We start from the raw sequence: 14617 nt of genomic DNA on the forward strand, positions 1-14617 counted from the left end.
GTTTGGATAGAGATGGCTATTATTTATTAAAATAATGCAGTGCTAAATGGAGCTTTTTGCTTTGGATCCAATTGATTTGTAAAACGATCCTCGAAACACTTTACACTTGCGACACCTGTTGACCAAAACCATGTGCAACAAGAGCACGGACCAAACCTATATTTGATGACAGAATATACAATGGCAGTATACAAAACACATTAAGTGTATGTTTATTTTGTTCTTAATTTGAATGATTTGTAGTGCTTGCTGTGTGTGTTTAATGAAAACATTTAGAGATAATTAAATATCACTCCCCTTTTTCCATTATAGATACACCAACCTACATTATAAAACTGAACCCCCGATCAGTTAAAACTATATCAGACGCTGGTTTATCCATTCATTGCCCTCTAGCGGAGAACCATTTAAATTCCCAAAGAATCAAACCAGTGTGTGACGTAATAAAGCATCGTTTGCTGAAACCACGTGATTGGTCGGCTTCATACGGGTTTCGAACCCCTGATTGATTCAGAACAAAAGATTCATAGTTTCGAAGCTTCGTGGAGAAGTGTTGTGATTTTTGCCCATTACCACATTATACTTTCCTGTTTCAAATCGAAACAGATTTAGACGTGGACTCTCTAATAAGGAAAGCAGTGAATCAAACCTGACTGATTATATCTTCGAAATAACCGGGATGGAAAACTGCCTGGTTATAAAGATGGAGCAGCGTGAAAACAGCCATACAATGCCAGATGTGAAGACAACAAACCGCCAATCCTCACGAAGGCAAAGGCGGGAGAATGAAAAATGTAAGCTGGTTATTTGCAACTTAGAAAGAATAAGTTAATTCGGTTATGGTGTGATGGCGACTATTGAAATATTACGTTACGTGTGTAAAATGATAGAGAAGTGTTTAGCTTTCTCCACATGTTTTGTGAGACCAACTAGGCTAACGTTACTTTAAAAGTCGTTTACTAAAAATGACTCCAGAGATGCCAAAGGCCTTCATGATAGAGGTTTAGACAATAAAAGTAATTTCATAGATGATTTTATAATTAAGGTAACTTTAACAATTTACCAGAGAAACAGGCCAGTGATAAAATGTAAAATTTCTCACATATGTTGTAATTGGAGATACTGATGCCAAATATATTAAATGCCAAATGCGAAAACAAATGAATTCACCTAACAGGTTAGAGAAACTGGGGAGCAAAACATGATTATAGTTGGAACATATATGTTTACATACAGTTGAATAAACCGATATATTAACGTGTGATTATTATAATAACAGTGCCTGCAGACTTATTTCTGAGTCTGTTATTTTGTTTGCTGTATGTAACAACAGAAAAGTTTCTAAAAATGGCTAAATCATAGGCTAAGACCATTTTGCTCCTGGCCAACTAACTGCTCACCAAATAAATAAATAAAAATCAAGCTAGCATCAAGAAGACCACCGCAACAATATTACAGTAATATTATTTATTGTTCTTATACTGATTACTGGGATCTTTTATGTTTTATTTTAGATCAGAAGGAACTGAAAGAAGATTCGGTCACTTACCATCAATGTGGGATGCCTTTCATTCAAGAAGCAAACCATAAGCAGCACATGAGAAGTCCCTCTGAAGAGAAAGCTTTCACCTGTTCTGAATGTGGAAAGAGTTTCAAAAATAAAAGGATCCTTAATGACCACATGACCAGTCACTCCGAAGAGAAAGCTTTCATCTGTTCTGAATGTGGAAAGAGTTTCAAAAAGAAGAGGGTCCTTAATGACCACATGATTGTTCACACTGGAGAGAAACCTTTCACATGCTCTGAGTGTGGAAAGAGTTTCAAACTGAAGAGGATCCTTAATCAACACATGAAAATCCACAGTGTAGAGAAACCTTTCACCTGCTTCGTGTGTGGAAAGAGTTTCAAAATGGAGAAGGTCCTTAAACAACACATGAAAATTCACACTGGAGAAAAACCTTTCACCTGCTCTGAGTGTGGAAAAGGTTTCACAGTGAAACAAAACCTTAAATATCACATGAGAAATCACACTGGAGAGAAACCCTTTACCTGTTCTGAGTGTGGAAAGAGTTTCATCGTCAACAAGAGTCTTAAGCAACACATGAAAGTTCACACTGGAGAGAAGCTTTTCACCTGCTCTGAGTGTGGAAGGGGCTTTGGTTTTAAACAATCCCTTGAGAAGCACATGAGAATTCACACTGGAGAGAAACCTTTCATATGCGCCGAGTGTGGAAACAGTTTCAGAGAGAGACAAAATCTTAATGTTCACATGAGAATTCACACTGGTGAAAGGCCATACGTGTGCCCTCACTGTGGAAAGTGTTGCAGATTGAGAAAAAACCTTCAGAATCACATAAGCATTCACACTGGAGAAAAGCCTTTCATTTGCCCTCTGTGCGGAAAGTGTTGCAGAATAAGACAAAACCTTCAGAGACACATGAGAGTTCACACAGCAGAGAAGCCTTACAGCTGTTCCGAGTGTGAAAAGAGTTTCACAATGAAACATCGCCTTACGAGACACATGAGAATTCACACTGGAGAGAGGCCTTTTGACAGTTCAGAAAACCCACCAGCTATTGAGTATGTGATATAGATTTGGCCATTTGACACAATAAGAATACATGGAATACCGTTACAATTAGTTTACTTGCAGCAACTGCAGGCGGTCTTGATGATTCATTAGCTGTTGGGCTTAAAGCAGGCGTGCTAGTGTGTGCTAGGGCCAGTCGCGTTTCCACTGTCACTTCTGGGGCTTGATCATGCCTCGTTGGGCCTTCCTCGGGGCCAATGGTCAGGAGCCGTGTTTCCACTATCGAGCTAAGACCGGGCGCGCTAGTGCGTGCCAGGGCCAGTCGCATTTCCACTGTCACTTCCGGGGCTTGATCGTGCCTCGCCGGGGCTTCCTCGGGGCCAACGGCCTGGGTTTTTTGGCCCGACGAAAACCTTGGGCCAAAGGGGGCCAGCTGGGGCTAGAGGAGGGGTTATAAACAAAGGCGGAGTTTCTCCGTGTCTAGAGAGCGTCAGCGTGGATCATTTCAGAAAGATAACAGCTATAACACCAGCATTAAAGACGTTTTAAAATACGTGGAGCTCAAAACTCACTCTTAGTTAGCAGCAAGTGTTTGAAATAACTTGATCCAATGTGGATTATAATCACTAAACAAGGCAGAAATATTTATAAGCGATGTAAAAGACTATGCACGCTAAACATATTACCATAGTAAACATGGTAAAATATGACCACTTGAAGAAATCAGACGTCAGCTCCTTATTCTCTATCACAATCATGTATTTATTAAGTAACTTATATTATCTGTCACAAGCCTCGTCTCGAGAGTTTTTCTCACGCCTATCATAAAAGAATATATTCTAATAATGTTTTTTGTTCGGGAGCTTAAAAATAGAGATATTATCATTCATTCTAAATGTGACGGTTACTGTGGCTAATAAACAGAAACAGACTCGACTGAATAAGCAGGCTATTTTCATGAGCGTTAAAAATAAATAGATAAAATAGAAATAAGTGTATTTATGTGTGATTAATTTTGAGTCCTGATAAATTAAATCAATATGATCAATGTATCATGTATTCTATAGTTAAAACATCGATGCTTTTTAATTTGAGTATTTAACAAAGCATGCAAACAAACGGCCGCTTTTATCATGTTCGTTTTGTGATCACGCATGTTCCAGTGACTTATTTCTTAGTTTTCTGATAACTTCTCTTTGATGGTGAAATGATGAGGTTGCATGACGTTGTTCTGAGAGGCGTGTAAAGGGCGTGTTTTAGTTACGTGGAGCGGTGCTTCAAGCTCCACTGTGGAAACCCTGCGCTATTCTGGCCTCGGTGCTACTGGCCCGATGCTATTAGCCCCAGCCGGCCCATTTTAAGCCCTGGCTCGCACTGGCCCGGCAGTGGAAATGTGGCTTTTTAAAACTTGTATAGCCCTAACAGAACTACATAGTTAATTAAATATCAATGTTTTTGTGGGTTTTCTTCCATTATTTGTGTATTTCTTTACTCATTTATCATTTATATATAATCCTGTATACATTATATATAGCCTTCCGTAATATTTGTTTGCCACATTTTTCTAATGATGTGTAATCTTACATTGTTCAACATTTACTAATGCATTATTAAAATCAACAGTTGTGCCTGTTAACAGTTAATGCACTATGAACTGACATGAACTAACAGTGAACAACTGTAATTTTATTAACATTAAAAAAGATTAATAAATACTGTAACTGTAAATGTATTGTTCATTGTTTATGTTAGTTAACTTAATACATTAACATTAACTAATGGAACCTTTTTTTTTAAAGTGTTGCCTTAAAGGGTTTCTTTCTCCCAAAAATAAAATGCTGTGTTTTGCCACTCACCCCCGAAGCATCATCCTAGGTGTACAGTATATGACTTTCTTCTTTCAGACGAATCCACAAATCAAAGTCTAACTATCTGTTTCAAAAGTTACATTCACATTCTCTATAGATGCTAAATCGAAGTGCATTTCGGGTACAAGATAATAGATTTGTATAATAGTTGTCAAATTCAATAGCAATAACATGAGATTAACAGATCTAAACAATGCTTGTTTCTTCCTCGAATATATATATATATATATATATATAATTATTATTATTTTAGATCTGAGGGAAGTAAAAAAGGTTCTTTCATTTGTTAGTTAACAGACGCACACAATCAGACAGAGACGCAAGATGAACGCACAGCCCCATGAACCACAACCAATAGAGGAAAACCGTTGGAATTGTGAATTCAAATTGCGGACGCGCGGGAGCGGAGCAGATTTCAGCCAAATACGAAACAAACATCAGTCCTAAGAGAAGACATGTTCATCGTTATAGGCCTATTATTGAGCAATGTAAATCAATGAAATTATTTTCTAAAGATTTTGTCAGTAACAGTTTAAGCATTTTAAAGCTGGTTATATTTAGGACATGTCATGGAATTATAAATCTGTTCTGTCACTTTCAAAAACCTATTTAATGCGAGGAAACTTTGTCATTAATGTTTTGACGTGAACTGCTTATGAAAGTTTGATTTAACAAGTTATTCCGAATTAATGGAGAAAACCTCTTGAATGTGTATTCCTTAATTAGAATAAGGTACCTCCGCCAAATATTCTGTTAAAGACAGGTTGAAAACTTTGTTTTCAGTTCTCTGTTTGTTTGTTTTTTTGTTTTTTTTATGTAGGCTATTTATGTTTTTAAAACATATTTTTTCTTACTGAAAAGTTGAAATATTTAATTACTCTAACTACACTGTTTGGTAGACTTTTGTTTTCCATTGGCTCTACATATTTCTGATTGAGCTAATGTTAATAAATAATTTAATAATGTTAATTGATGAAATCCATTTTACAGAAATTCAATTAGTCCAATTGAAATATTATATAGTATTATTCATTTAGCTACATTCTATGGAAAATATATAGGCTAGAAGTATTTCTTGATTTATTTTCTTTGTAACTTACATAGCCTAACCTGACATTAAATTATACAACACTGAATTCACCGCCCTCTATTGGAAATACATCGAAATGGCCAACTTATGACGTAGCGAAGGCTCTTTTGCTGAAATCACGTGTCCTGGCAAGGTTGATGCGTGCTCCGAACCACTGATTCGAAACAAAAGAATCGTTGACGTTTCGGATCTTCATGAACCAGTGTTTTGAAAGCGCCCATCGCTGCATTAATAATGCTTACATTTCAAACCAAATCAGTTTCGATTGTAGAATGTCTTATAGAGAATAGAATGTATTAAAACTGACTAACGGGTAGCCTATTCTGCGAAATAAACTTGATCGATAAAGATGGAGCAGCATGAAAGCAACCAGACAACACAGGCACCAGATGTGAAGACAAAAACCTGCCAGTCGTCACCTAAACAAGAGCAGAACAGTGAAAAACAGAGTAAGTTGATTATTTGTCAGATACACAAAATCTAAATAGTTAAATGAATCTGTTATTTGTTGATCGTGACGTGTCAAATGATTTACAAGCCTAGAAGGGTGGTTATTCCAGATGTTAAAATGACCGCAATACTTGCGGATTTGTTAGAGCAACTAATTTTTTTTTCTTCTATTGTTTTTTTTATATCTAAAATCAGACTGAAGTCAGAGAAGCTAAATGTTTTTAAAATGTGATTTTCAGACTCTTGAATAAATGATCATTCATTCCTTATAATAAAATTAAAAAGACATCTACACCACTCTCTAAGCAGAAGTATATTTCTTTATTGACTGCCTTCCAAAACATCCTGCAAGCTGAAAATTGTTCAGTATAATAGAAAAGGGAATTGGGGGTAATTGAATTTAATAAATTATTTTTAAATAATAAATTTAATGTAATAACTATAAACTAGCTTTTATTCCTTAGTGATTATGAAGTTACTTCACACACACACACACACATATATATATATATATAAATCCATTTTGAATGTTAAAAATAGATAGTCATTTTATGTACTGCTTTTTTTAAGTCTACATCTAGTAGATTTAGGCTACATGCTCTACATCTAGTAGATTTAGGCTACATGCTCTACATCTAGTAGATTTAGGCTACATGCTCTCTTCATACTGAATGTGTCCCAAATGTGTATAAAAATGATAGTGGTGTGGACATGACAGAAGCTGACTTTTGACTTAACATAAAAACTTAAGGATTCATCATTGATGTTTGATCTATGATTTACAATAAAAATTAAAGTTACAGAGCAGTTACATATGCTTCTGTTTATTTTTTTAATCACATGAATGTAAAAAAGAACTCCATTATGGCTTTTAAGGTTTAAACATTTAGATTAAAAACTAAACAAAACTCTGTTTATGTCACATATATTAAAAAAGAATGAGCATTTAAATACATTTTCCATACAATTATCTGATCTGATGATGTTTTGATGACTCACATCTCACTTTACTGTTATAGAGCAACAGAGTGAGAAATAACCAGAGTGTTACACTCACCCGACTAAACCTTACTCTTATCTGGGTCAAGGCCCCGATGTAACCCCTCTGGGTATTACTCCCTGAGCTCCGAGCAGGATTTGAACTGGCATTATCGGCATTGCAGGTGTTTTCCCATTTTAATTCTGGTCTTTTAACCCCGATCACATTTCCTCTTTCCTGTTATGGCCATACATTTTGTGTATTATTGTCACAAGGTGTTGCTTGGCCATTTGGTTCCACAGAATGGTTATGTTTTGGGGACAATGGAGGGTCTTCTTTGATCAATTTTCAGACCCAGACCCAGTTGAGATTTAGCAGATATAAGGAAGACAGTGGACTCAGACGATCAGGCACCACTGATTAGTTTTTATGATCAATCACTGACTTAGTGGGGAATCTCCTTGATCTTAAAAAGTGTTGTGTCAATTTGTTGGACTCTGATTAATGGTAAATCCTACAGTGTCTTGAGAGCAGAAGAGTCAGGTATTACCAACACAGCTCTTGTTATCTGGCCTCCATTACATTCACTCCCATCCGGGTCACGGCACCAATGTAACCTCTTCAGGTTTTACTCCCCTCATTCACTCCAAGCGGGATTTGAACTGGCGTTACCAGCATGGGAGGTGAGTGCACTAACAAGGACTCTTAAGACCACAGCCTCTAACATCAGTTGCTAGTGTACCTCTTGGGGTCAGGGGAGTGAGGTCTTACCCACAAAGTTCAGACCTCCATTACAATTGCTTTTGACTGACAGTGGAAACGTGTCTATTGTGACCACATGCATCCCTAACCACCCATGAAAGTGGTTTGATTTTTGGATCCTGTTTAAACCTATTTTGACAAATACAAGTGAGTTAGCACCTTGTAGGAGATCTAACAGTATCTTATCATGGAAAATTCTGTAGGCATGGACATTAAAATCAATAGTATGTCAAAGACCTCTGTCGCATTCTGCTGTTAAATTTCCCTAGCTCAATCTCACCTTGATTATCATTGAACTGATTTTTGACATTGATATTTTAACATTTGTTTTAGATCAGAATGAACAGAAAGAAGATTCTGTCACTTGGCATGAAGGTGGGATGCATTTCTTTGAGCAAGCAAGTCTTGAGGAGCAAATGAGAATTGACTCTGAAGAGAAACCATTCATTTGCTCTCAGTGTGGAAAAAGTTTCACAGTGAAACAAAAGCTTGAGGCTCATTTAAGGATTCACACTGGAGAGAAACCATTCACCTGCCCTTATTGTGGAAAAAGTTTCACGCAACAAGGTCAGCTTAACATTCACATGAGAAGTCACACTGGAGAGAAACCTTTCATCTGTCCTCAATGTGATAAGAGTTTCACATCGAAACAAAGCCTTAAAAGTCACATGAGAATTCACACTGGAGAAAAACCTTTCACCTGCCCTCAGTGTGAAATGAGCTTCACACAGCAAGGATACCTAAAACGTCACATAAGAACTCACACTGATGAGAAACCTTTCACCTGTCCTCAGTGTGGAAAGAGTTACAAAGTCAAACAAAGCCTCGAGAGTCACTTGAGAGTTCACACTGGAGAAAAGCCGTTCATCTGCCCTCAGTGTGGAAAAGGATTCACAGCAAAACAGTGTCTTAAAAGTCACATGAGCATTCACATTGGAGAGAAACCTTTCACCTGCTCCATCTGTGGGATGAGCTTCACACAACATCAAAGTCTTAAACGTCACATGTGGACTCACACTGGAGAGAAGCCTTTCATTTGCCCTGAATGTGGAAAGAGTTTTGCAGTGAAACAAAGCCTGGAGTGTCACATGAGAATTCACACTGGAGAGAGACCTTTCTCCTGCCCTCAGTGTGGAAAGAGATTTGCAGTGAAACAAAGCCTCGAGAGTCATATGAGAGTTCACACTGGAGAGAAACCTTTCTCCTGCCCTCAGTGTGGAAAGAGATTCACAGTGAAGCAAAGCCTCGAGAGTCACATGACCACTCATACTGGAGAGAAACCTTTCACCTGCTCCGAGTGTGGAAAGAGTTTCACAATGAAGCAAAAGCTTGAGAGACACATGAAAATCCACACTGAAGATAAGCTTTACATCTGCCCTTTATGTGGGAACAGTTTCACAATGAAGACCAACCTTGAGAGACACATGAAAATTCATACTGAAGAGAAGCCTTTCGCCTGCTTTGTGTGTGGAAAGAGTTTTAGAATAAAACAAAACCTTGATGGTCACATGAGAGTTCACACTGGGCTGAAGCCCTTCATCTGCTGTGAATGTGGGAAAAGTTTCACTGTGAAACAAAGCCTTGAGAGTCACATGAAAATTCACAATGAAGCAACGGCGTTCACCTGCTCCGAGTGTGGAAAGAGTTTCACAGTGAAACAAAACTTAGAGAATCACATGAGAATTCACACTGGAGAGAAACCTTTCACCTGCCCTCAGTGTGGAAAGAGTTTCACACAACACGTGCACCTGAAACGTCACATGAGAATTCATTTTGACGCAGTTGGGGAATCTTCTCTGCTGTCTCCTGTGTACACCATCCATCCAGATGAAGTGATAGCAGTAATAGCGTATCAGGACACCCACCAGCTGTCGGAGCAGAGTGATGTAGTCAATCTGTTTATATGATTATTTGGCCGTGACCAATAAGAGACCAATGGGATAATTTGGTCAGGATGCCACTTTTACACCCCTACTCTTAATGAGAAAATGTTTCTGTTGATCATTATAATGGAAAATTATGGTTTCCCCTTCATTTTAAAGTTCCACAATTATTCTACATATTCTGAATGTTTGTTGTAATTGTTTGTTAAAGGGATACTCCACCCCAAATTGAAAATTTTGTCTTCAATCACTTACCACCATGTCGTTCCAAACCCGTAAAAGCTTTGTTCGTCTTCGGAACACAATTTAAGATATTTTGGATGAAAACCGGGAGGCTTGTGACTGTCCCATTGACTGCCAAGTACCTTACACTGTCAAGTTCCAGAAAAGTATGAAAGACATCATCAGAATAGTCCTTCTGCCATCAGTGGTACAACCGTGATGTTATGAAGCAACCAGAATATTTTTTTGTACACGAATAAAACAAAAATAACAACTTTATTCAACAATTTGTCTCCTTTGTGTCTCTCCACATCACCGTTATTCTTGTTTTCTTTGTTTACAAAAAGTATTCACGTCACTTCATAATGTTACGGTTGAACCACTGATGGCAGATGGACTATTCTGACGACGAGTCAATCTTCCCAAATGGGATTGTACCAGGAAACCAGCAAATCTTTTAAAATTGGTTCAAGCATAAAGGATAAGCACAGATGAGTACCATTTGGAAGGACAACAGTTTGTCCCAAAAAAAATCTTCTTTACTGTTCTACTGAGGAAATAAAAAAATGTAAATAAAAAATCAAGTCAGAACTTCTCATTTTTGGGTGAAGTGTCCCTTTAAGTTTCATTAATCTGTGAAAAGCAGAACTGTAACACATGGAAAGTGCTCATTTTACATGAATTTATCCAAGAAACACACTGGTTGTTGTTTAAAGTAGGTTTGAGTAAAAAGTCTATTCATGACCACATACACAGTTAAGCAGAAAATCCCTAAAACCTTTTACTGATATAAGAGCATGTATGCTTCTGTTTAGATATAGTCAGAGCTTTGACCAACACAAATATCTAAGGTTTTTCAATAAACTTCTCATTTCTTATCACTTTATTTCCCACCTCATGCCCTTCTCCTGCTACAGAAGAGTTAACTTGAGAGTACTTTTGAATAGTTTTGAATGTCAGACAAAAATCTTCCTGGCAGGGAGGCAGTGACGACTTCTAAAATGTCTGGCCCAGTTTATCCTGACTGAACTGCTGCAAAACAGAAAGTCAATGTTAGTTGTTTATCACTTTCATTCAGAGATTTAAACAAGTCAAAATGTACTTTGGCATTGTTTCTTCCTGTTGTGACTGATGTACAGTATTGTATATATAAGTGAATCAGCTATCTTGAGGTAGAAAAAAATGCAGGGTTTGATTTTGTCCATCTGAAATTGACTGGAGCATTGTTGTTTGCTATTTTTATGATCTTAGGTCATTGTACACACATCATGAGATAAGAGATGTCATTTCAAGGGTTAGGGAAAGTTATTTTGATTAAAAATTAAAAGAGCACATGAATTGTAAATAATAATAATGATTTAGAAAAAATGTATAATAATTTTCATTATTTTAGAATAAATATTTCATTCTTCAATTAAATTGTCAATTTTTATTTATTGGTGACTTTAATATTTAACTGTCATCAAATATTATATTATATGAGACTTTGCAGTCTCAGGATTGAAACATTAATGATCAAAATATTTTCTATTTAAAAAAAAATAAATTACTCGATTTAAATCAGACTAACAATTTAGCTTTTGTTTTTATTCACAAATTGTAAGAAGGAACAGCTAAACTAAAGTGGTTCTATATGAATGTACTTAAGATGACTGCCTCGCACGCAAAATAACCTACAAAACATTATGGTGGGATTTAAAAAAAATGAAACATTTCAAAACTAAAGTCTGATTTAATAATTTTAAAACAACGATTAGATTTAGATTTTCAAAACCCTGAATACAAATTCATAATGCGTATATTTCCGTCAGAGTCTTAGTTGCAGATGACTGTTACACAATATGAATTTCAAAGTACATTAGCTGTGTTTGTGTGTGAGCCCTGTGATGGGCAGCCCATATGTCCAGGGTGTTTCCCCGGGATAGACCCCAGCCCCCCATGGTCCTACAGCGGATAAGAGGTTTGGAGAGTGGATGGATTATCTGTGTGATTATCCATTTTGAGGGCTGTTGCTATGTAGAGTCTGTCATATCTGTCATCTGCTCAGAATTAAGATGGCCAGCGTAGGACCTGCAGGTTGCAATGAAGACAAAGCTTTTTTTTAGGCAATGTATTAGTCCTTGAATGTAAATACTCCTGTCAATTCCTACTAAATTTTTGGTCAAAAATGGAATTTTTTTTTTTTTTTTTTTTGTATGTATGTGCACTGAATAGAGTCATAGAACATGGCCATAGAATTTGACCTGGTCATATTTTATACCTTTAGATTATTTCAACACCTAACCTGTCTCACAAAAGTTGCAGTTTGTTCTGGGTTTGTTTTCTTATTAAACACGTGTATGTTGTTGTTTTGTTTTGTTTTTGACTATTTAATTAAAACATGTTGACATCACATGCTGTCATCACCTCTCTTTCCAGTTTTATTTTCACCCTGACACTGTAAAATATATCTATTAGCAGTATTTACTGGAATTCTCTAAAGCAGGGAAATACTGTAAACTATCTCAAAATGATGGCAAGCACTCGATATTCATCCAAACTAAACATTTTGTTTAACACAACATAGGTTATATATTTTTAGATAAGCTGTATTATTATATTATTATTTAACATGTCCATAATGTTGCTGCAGAAATTAATTCAAATTGCTAATAATTTTCTTAGGATGCCCAGTGATTGAAAGGTGGGAGAATATCATCTGTGCACAGTTTTTGCAAATGCTTATTACTGAATTCAAAGATCCAGCCTAAAACAACTTTATTACTGGTCGCAGAGTTTTTCTGCACAGATTGGGTTTCCACAAACCAGCTGCATGACTCCGATTATTCTGAGGGCCTGAAATACTACACTAGTCCCTACTTTGTGGAATATAACTGAATCTAAACTGAACCGAGATCAGTTAAAGTTATGGTTCGTGGGTTCTCCAGATCAACGGAATCTAGCGGCGAACTTCGAATTTCGAAACGACAGTGACGTAATGAAGACTCGTTTGCGGAATTCACTTGATTCGAATTAAAAGATTCATAAACGTTTCGAAGTCAGATCACAGAAACAACAGATGTGCAGACTTCTGCCAGACAAGAGCAGAAGAATAAAAGTCAGAGTAAGTTTGTTGTTCGTCACTTACAGAGTCAAGTTAGCAGGTTGTGGATAAAATAGAGAAAGCTACCCTTACGAAAGGAAAATATATTTACCAATATATTTCTTAAAATATATTGTGATATATTGTAATATATTATTTTCCTTTTTATTTCTAATATTTTATATATTTGAATACATTTAATATATTGATGACACATATATTATATAATATATTGCAAAATATACAAATGATTGCCGCTTTCAATATATTGCAATATATTGGAAAAAATAAATATATATATAAGAATATATGCCTAATATATTACATGATATTTTCATGCAGTAACACAGGAGTGACAGATTTAGCCTTTAGTATGTCAAAAATAAAACAATGTCCTCTGTTGCATTACAGTGGGTTGGACATACAGTAAGTTACTTTGGCTTTCTGGCCATTATTGTCCTTGATTTTGACATTGATCTTATGTTCATTTTAGATCAAAAGAAACTGAAAGAAGATTCTGTCACTTGCCATCAATGTGGAATGGGTTTCATTTATCAAGCAAGTCTAAAGAGGCACATGACAATTCACACTGGAGACAAGCCGTTCATCTGCTCTCAATGTGGAAAACATTTAAGATTCATTAATCTGTGCAAGTCATACTGTAAGTTCAAGATAAAAGGCCTCCCTTCCAATTCTTCAAGACCATAGACAAAGTTAACAAACAAGTTCTCATCACCTTGGCTTGGATGCAGTGCAGATGCAGCTTTGACTCATACAAATCGCAAGTGCTATTGAATAAATTACTACATTCCCTGCCTCTTAGTCTTTCCCTTCATATTGGATGCAGAAGTCTTTGATAATAGATTTGAATAACATGGGATATAAGACTCTAATGGGATAATTTCTGATTTAGTGAACCAATCAAGAGACAATGCACACATATTAAAATTAATTTATCATTTATTGGTTTTCATTCAGTGATGATCTGTTAAAGTACATTGGTGTCATGTCACAATATTCTATATTATATTCTATATTCTAAAAAAACAAAACAATAGGAACCATCACAGACATTCTAATGGTTTCCACTACATTTAGGCTGTATACATTTTCAGACACTTTGCTTAAAAGCGACTTATAGTGCATTCAGGCTATATATTTTTTATATTATTTACCAGTAAAACTGAACCCATCATCTTTTCCTCGGTTATGAAATGCTCTACCAGCCACAGGAACATTACAAATACCAACATTTAACCAGATTTAGTGGTTTTAGCAAGTCAACCAATTACCAGAAACCCACAGGGTCCAGTACAGTTCCCGTTAAAACCAACACAAGTCCCATTATAACTAAAAGCTTTATAATTCAGTTATGGTGTCTATTGTTTTTTGTTTTTCAGCAGTGTAAGCAGTGTCCCTAAACAAATACCTCATTGCCCAACTGTAAAGAAGCAAAGAGAAAACTCGGTATACACTAAAGATTTTCACAAGGCCATCAAAAACAAACAATCATTCAGTCACAATCACAAACAGATCATTAGTATGTAATGTAAAAGGCTGATCATGATACCCTCTCAAACCAATTACAAATGTTTTCATTAACGTGTAATCTGTTATGTGTAATCTTAATGAGTAACACTGATTAAAGTTCTCAGTTTTTCATTGTACACGCGTGTTTGTCATTAAACTGAACCTACATAATAAATCTGACCCGAGATCAGCGGCGTCTAGCGGAGAACCGTCGACATTTC

At 36.3% G+C, this 14617-nt stretch overlaps 1 protein-coding gene across 2 annotated transcripts; it reads left to right on the plus strand.

Annotated features, from left to right (window-relative positions):
* Positions 1–574: 574 nt before the first annotated feature.
* Positions 575–10780, plus strand: LOC113097617 (gastrula zinc finger protein XlCGF57.1-like). Of its 2 annotated transcripts, XM_026262886.1 has the most exons (3): positions 575–794; positions 1515–2299; positions 8117–10780. In XM_026262886.1, the coding sequence occupies exons 1-3, from the start codon at positions 680–682 to the stop codon at positions 9584–9586; spliced, it is 2370 nt and encodes a 789-aa protein (XP_026118671.1). In that variant the 5' UTR covers positions 575–679; the 3' UTR covers positions 9587–10780. The 2 variants fall into 2 exon arrangements, with proteins under 2 accessions (XP_026118671.1, XP_026118670.1); XM_026262885.1 differs by lacking the exons at positions 575–794; positions 1515–2299 and adding an exon at positions 5742–5937 and having other exon boundaries at positions 8013–10780.
* Positions 10781–14617: the final 3837 nt, after the last annotated feature.

The sequence above is a fragment of the Carassius auratus genome, unplaced genomic scaffold (assembly GCF_003368295.1).
Source record: "Carassius auratus strain Wakin unplaced genomic scaffold, ASM336829v1 scaf_tig00216334, whole genome shotgun sequence".
In the NCBI taxonomy this organism is placed as follows: Eukaryota; Metazoa; Chordata; class Actinopteri; order Cypriniformes; family Cyprinidae; genus Carassius; species Carassius auratus.